The 7088-nt window shown below is 39.7% G+C and overlaps 1 protein-coding gene across 1 annotated transcript in view; it reads right to left on the reverse strand.

Annotated features, from left to right (window-relative positions):
- Positions 1 to 665: 665 nt before the first annotated feature.
- Positions 666 to 7088, reverse strand: part of LOC104500701 (succinate--hydroxymethylglutarate CoA-transferase-like) — a gene marked incomplete at its 3' end in the record, with an annotated part of 160626 nt that continues 154203 nt past the window's right edge. The window contains exon 12 of the mRNA XM_010144394.1: positions 666 to 780. Coding sequence (XP_010142696.1) covers positions 666 to 780 — 115 coding nt within the window. The remainder of the gene's footprint in view (positions 781 to 7088) is intronic.

Consider the following 7088-nt stretch of genomic DNA (forward strand, 5'->3'; position numbering starts at 1 on the left):
TACTGAAACACAAATCAAACCCTTAGGTGGCAAAAGCTTCTATGGACAGATCTAGCTCATGACAAAGAAACAGGAAATTACAATCTGACCCGAACGATGGAGCGTGGTATCTTAATGAAGATTTAGGGCTTGACAAAAAAGGTCAGTAACTAGCAAAAAACCCCACACTTATTGAATAGTAGCTCCCTCTGCAGACATGCTTACTTCAAACAGTGCATCTTTATATTGCTTCACTTAGTCCCTTTGAAAGAGAAACCACAAAATGGCTGCCTTTGAGAACAAAAGCATCCACATGGCACGTTAGAATAAAACACTTATGAAGCCTTACTGTCACTTCTTTTGCCAGCAGCTTTCTTGTCAGGAAAAAAACAATTTTTTTTTTCCACTCAAAGCAGTTTGTCTCTAACAGGATTTGTAGCTCTAAAATATGATTATCCTCAAGAGGCTCGGAACAGTCTGGGGGTCCACAGTGGCTAAAAGCAGAATAGATGGTACAATAAAACTACAAACATCTTCTAGAAGAACACAGCTGTGAAAGCACGAGCAATGGCAGAAGAAGGAAGAAAGCAAAGCATTGAGAACACCCAGCTCTTTCTTTAGGTAGTGTCTGTTGAGAGAGAGAAAGGGCACAAAGCGTGAAGGCTGCATTTGCCTGCACAACGCACCGGGGAATGCAACAGCACGTATTCGACCATCCTCCCTGTATGGCAGGACAGTTTCCATTCCTCTGACGCTATAACTTGCTCCTGCTCCAAGCTGTGTTTCAAATGAACCAGACTCCTAAAAGGAAAGGAAGAACAAGGAGAGCAAAAATTCTCGGTGAAACCTTGATTTGAACTGTTTCTGGAATTTCAGAAAACGTAATCATTTTCCTTCCCCTTCAAAGTTAATGTGCATTTCCTGCGTCTAAATAAAACAAGAAAGAGAATTCCAAGAGTACTATAAGAATGGTTGTTGTAGCGAAATCAGATGAAAAGGTCAGAAACTTTACAAGAAAGTATGTTATGAAATTTCCAGTATGGTTTTGCAAACTTTGTAGAGTCCAAATATTTTGGAAAATGATCCAAACTTTTAATAATAATAAAGCAATAATACTTAACATTTACCCTTTGGGGTTGAATACGTACACTAGAGTATTCCAGAGAATATTAAGAAATAAGGACCCTGAGGATTCCCAGTTTTGAACTTGAGTATGAAATAAAATGAAATTTTACCAGGTATTTAAGGGGTATTTCTGGGTTTCTTCACAAAAATTTACAAATAAACACAATTTAGAGAGTACTTGGCAGAGTATGGGTTGTTTTGCCTGTGCCCAGTTTTGTGACCCGGTTTTAGCGGAACACTGTGTTACGTGTATCGCTTGGCAGGCTCATATCATCTCAGCATTTTCCAGCTTTTGGATATCTACACAGCCAACCTACACTGCACACGAGCGTGGAAGAACCAACCAACCGGAAAACCTCCAGGCTTTCACGCATGCACTTAACATCCACATCCTGTACAGTGACCTACACGTGCTTTCTCCCAGCCCTGGCTCTGTAACAATCACGGGCGTTGCTTGCAAAATACAACCTCAGTATCAGGACTGGGGTGTTAGAAGTGACTCTGTGACCCAACCACCTTCACTACACGCAGTCAAAAAACCTTTGCCGCCTTCAAAGCTCTGCAGGAGGGTGGAGAACACACTGTCGCCTTAGAGATACCCCATGTTTTCCACAACCTTGTTATATTGCTTTGACAGAGAAGCACAAATCTCTGCGGCTTAGTGGGGCTTGTACAGTTTGAAAGAGCCATCTGACACACAGATCAAAGGTGGAAGAAGAGAGGAGGTCTTAATAAGGAGGTGGGGAGGGGGAAAGAAATCACGTTTCAGTACAACTAGGTTGTTCAGATCAGCCAAACTCTACCTTTGTCATTCAACCAATTCCTTGTTGGACATTGTCTCATAAAATAAAGCACTCCTCCTTTATATTTCCCTATTTATGATACAAACGAGGATAGCTGGACCTTTGGAGGAAAGGAAAAAAAAGAAGAAAAAAAGGAAAGAAATCTTAACCAAAATGTGACCTTAGCAGATGTAATCCAATCTGATTTCCACTACATTAGCCTACGGATGCTTATGCAACTGCATAGCACAGCAACTGAGAGACAAAACAATGGAAGTTTTAAGGCTTTATTTATTGCTCGTTCTCAAAACATTCAATCGCCATCATGCTTCAACTGCCAAATCTAAATTAGAGAGTTTAAAAAAATAAAAAAGTACTCTTCAGGGGGACATTAGAGCTCTATAGAGAGGTGTGAGCTCAAGGAGATGGAGCATCTGGCTAGAGACCAACTTGCCTATAAGTCCAGACCAAGTGGACCCATATGGATAGCTTTTAGAAAATTTTGAGTGGTAACAAGTAGAAAAATACTCTCCCTCCCATGTTCAGCCTCCTTTTTTGGCATTAGTAATTAAACTGTACTTACTGCCATTAGCAGATTACAGAAACTTCCATCAGAATCTAAACAGTTCTCATATAATCTAATCACTTCCTTATTTATTCATGTTTACCCACAATTTTCCTCCTCTTTCAGTTGGATTTCTATGGAATATTGCACAGCATAACAAAAGCTGTTTTGCTATTAACTGCGTGCGCCAGAGCCGTGTATTAAACTCTTCTTTCAAAGGAGCAAGGAAAATGCTTCAACTCTCAGCCAAAAAGGTCTAAAGCATATTAGAATTAGTAAAAGGTCAAAAACATTACACTGAAGTCAGGACCTTCGTGTCTTACAATGCCTTCCTAGGTCCTACATTTACTGATGCTAGAAGGTATAATCATTTACGCTTTTGCTAACATACAGGATGTTTGGCAACTAAGATAAACCTCTGCTAGCAATCAATAATACATATGTCATCTCTCACAAATTTGGCCCAGGGCACACATTTCTTTTCTTTCCTTCTCTTTTCTCAATCAGTATGCAACTGTGCACTGCTTCCTTCCCATGGTATTACCCATGCAGGACATTGCTCAAACTATTAAACCAGTAATCTCAGAGAGTACCCTGCAGAAGTCAGGATTTATCAATATTTCCACTGTAGGGGAAATCATTCCTTTACTTCGGCTGTAGGTTTTCTTTTTCATCATCAAAACTTAGCAGAGGAAATAAATTTGGGAACCAAAATATGTAAGTCTGTTATCTGCTCTCTGATCTATCCTGCTTTTGCATAAAAGTAATAATTTACATAGTTCTTAAAACACGTGCTTCTTAGAAGTTAAAAAATACAGATGAGACAGACTTATTGTCCCAAAAAATTAACAAGAAATCCACCAATTCCTTCCACAGTTAATTTAACAGAGGCCTTCACATCAAGAAATTCTTATCTTTTTTCTTCTCTGCCGCAAATTTTACATATAATGTTATATATACACACACACAAATAAATATGAAAGTATACATTCTAAAAACCTAGCTGAGTTACAAAGTACTGGACCTATTTTATAATGGGAAAACAGTATTTCTCAGAAGTTGTTACGTTCCAGTTTCTCATGACTGGTAGTTTAAGACATGGGAAAATTACAGTGAAGACTGAGAGGCTTTAACAGTTTCATGTTAATGATATGATCTAACACTAGAACCACGCCTAGCACTTATCTTACATTTCCTCCCAACCTGAAACATAAAAAACTATGAACTGCCACATCTTCAATTAGCACCTCATCATAAATTAACTTTAATATGGCCTTTCTTAGGTTAACTAACTAACTTTTCACCTTTTGGGGTACACCGTTAAGTGATTTTCCTAATGCCAAACAATACATCACCCCCGGAACCAAATCAGAATCCACAATATTCCCAGACAGATTTATGCTTAAACCATCAGATACCACAGTGCCCTAAGTAGCACACAGTAATAATCTGTCTGTATTGCTGAGCTGGAAAATAAATACAGCTAAACCCCCGAAGAAAGGGGAAAATGGGATAGCCTGGAGAAGAAAAGGGAGCGGGACTCAAACCCAGTGGAAGCTAGACTATGATTCAGAACGAGGTACATTCCTCTCTCCTTCCCCTGAAAGGGTGTTACTGATGAAAACATTGCACAGACAGACGTATGTATGTATTAGGATAAAGCCCCAGTTATCATTTATGCTGAAACTATTTAACCGTGCAGGCAAGAGGAAAGCAACAAAAATAGAACAAACAGGGCAACCCCCATGACACATCCTGATCGCGATGGATGAACAATGAACTGAATATTTCCAGCTGGACAAGAGCGTCATCTCAGCACTATGTGATGTATCAGCCAAAAGCCAAGCACAGGTTTCTCATTTCAGTCCAGCGTTAGACGGTCAAGTCAACTCTTTGAGAAACTGGTTTTCAAAGGGAAGTAGATTTGAAAGTCTTCATTCAAATGCAGTAAAAGAATAAAATGAAATGTAAAAAAAAGTTAAAAAAAAAATCACTCACTGCCTGACAAAGTTGTCATAACACGCTCTCTCTTCATTTCCTTCATGACATGAACTGAGAACACAGAATTCTCTGGTGAATAGTTTTGATTCACTCGCATACTGCTTGCACTTTTTTCATCCAACTGAAAGGTATACTATAAAGTTGCGTATTTTTATTCCCCAATCACTCTTTCTGCCAGTTTTTTTTATACTCTCGTTTTGCTTCAAGCTTCATATGCAAGAAAACTTGAAAATACATGGTAAAGCCCAAAATGAAACTACCATGTTTTACTACCTAAACAATCAAAATCAGTGACACTCTGCAAGATTTCAGCTCACAGCAGTTTGACTGTGCTGGTTGAAAAACTGACAAATTTGCCATCAAAAAAACCAAACCAAAACAAAAAAAAACAACACCAAACAAAATTTTGACATACCATGTACCTTTCTGAAATGCAGAAGTGGAAAAAAAAAATTAAGTTCTATTCTCCTGTAAAACACAAGATCCCATTTCTTGTCCTGACAACCACCTGCCTGATGCAAAGCCAGCCCAGTGCCCCAGTGCTTCCATGTCCTGGGTAAGTTACACGGGGATACCAACAACGTGGGCTTTGAGTTCACAACCACGACCAAGGAAAAAGTATTCTTAAATTTAAGATTGACCTAACTGCATTATGAGGTAATTTTCCTTCCTGAGACATTCCTTTGTGTATATCATTCTAGATACAAAGTCACAGCTAGATCTCGTGACTGCTTTTTGAAAATGACGGACTTCCTAAATTCTCTGTGCTGGGAGATTATCCGAATTGCATAGGCAGGACTTTGCGGGGGGGTGGGAGGGGAAGGACAGCATGCCGACGTACCGAAATCTTTTTAACCAATGAGGAACTATTGAATGTAAGATGCTCCTCAGTTGGTCTCCTCACTTGCTCTTGGCCACAATAAATTGTTGCAAACTTAACTTTTGTGTCACCTTACCTCACCTTTTCCATGCTTGCAAAAAATAAAACCTTGGCACACGGACTCAGGGCAGAACAGAAAACAATCTGTGTCAATGTCCTCGGGGGGAAAGCCAGCTGCTGGGCACAGCCCACCCGTTCTGCTCTCTCCACCAACTGGGACGGCTGCAGTTCCCATGTAGTGTTGTCCAATAGCACGGATCAACATCAAAGATTTCCCTCCTCTTTTGATGCTCTTAAATATGTGTAATCTGAGTATCAACTAGGCAAGGGCAATTGAAATAGTGGTTATTGTCTGCATATCAAAAGCAGAAAAATTAAGTATGGGAGGAACTGCACCTTTTTGGAACTGTGGGTAAAAAGTGCCCTACTACCATAGTAGTATACTTTACTATAAGCACTTCCCTCATTTTTCTCACCAACAGCAAGGCTCTTAATGGGCAACATGTTGCCCCATAGGCCTTAGATGGGGAAGCATTTGACCTAAAGCATCTTTTCTCTGAAATGTGTCTCTCCATTTGCAACAGTATGGTCTGATTTTGAAAAACAGAAAATTGCCAACATCTGTTGATTTTAGCAGGGACCGGGGATGCATTTTCCTTCAGGTTTTCTCAGACTAACTTTATTAGTCCCTCTAAGAAAACTACCACCTCTCCCTAGAAACCTCATCTCTGTTAACAGTTGGACTTGATGATCTTAAAGGTCTCTTCCAACCAAAATGATTCCATAATTCTATGTGTGCATACATATATAAAAAAAGTAAGCAGTGGTAAATACTATTTCCAGGAGGAACAGAGGAAAAAATAAATATATAAAAAAAAAATACACAGCTTCCCCACAAAGAAGCCTTTCCATGGCTTTCACATTACCTAGATGCATCTGTCAAAGCAGATTCTGCAATAGGTCATGTAACTGACACATCAAAAATTATGGCTTTGTTTCAGGAAAGATTTAGTCCATCCCCGTCCAGTTAAGCATTTAAGTATTTTAAGTACATGCTGAAAGTCCTGTCGAAGTTATGGACATGCCCAAGCAGTATTTTTGAACGGGAAACGTTGACTTGAGTGAAGCTTATACGAACACATTTATTTTTGTGAATTAATGTTCTCCCTCATCTGAAAGCAAGACCATGAATAACACACAAGACTGGGGATCAGTGATGACAATACAAGCGTCAGAGGAAAAGGGGGAGATTTATCTTGACAAGCTGCAGGAAAACCTGCATAACTCTAACCAGTGCCAAAAGTGCCAGATGCAGGATTTTACAAAAATGCAATAGAAATTGGAGAACCTTAAGGTAACAATGACTTCAGCCTCTGAAAAGTGACACAGGGAATGCACGCCACCGTGAAGCTCATAGTGCAGCTGCCGGACAGCTAAACATACCCTATCTTTAAACTGGGTCAGGCAACAACAGTACCTGACCAGGGCATATGGTGGCTCTGTGATTTGCCAGATTAGAGATAGGAACTGATGTGCATTACAATTGCCTCCTCAAGCTGAATCACTAAGAGGAAAGACTGGGTATATACTGAGTCCCCAGCAGTGGGACTGTCTTATATATGCCACTTACGTAAGGATGTGTCACCAGACCAACACCTTTCACATCTAAGTTACACCATTGCGAGGAACAAGTTCAACTTGAAAAAATGTTTTAATTACCCTTCAGGAGAAATATATAGTACTTGTGAGGGAAAGA

The sequence above is a fragment of the Buceros rhinoceros genome, unplaced genomic scaffold (assembly GCF_000710305.1).
Source record: "Buceros rhinoceros silvestris isolate BGI_N320 unplaced genomic scaffold, ASM71030v1 scaffold91, whole genome shotgun sequence".
NCBI lineage: Eukaryota > Metazoa > Chordata > Aves > Bucerotiformes > Bucerotidae > Buceros > Buceros rhinoceros.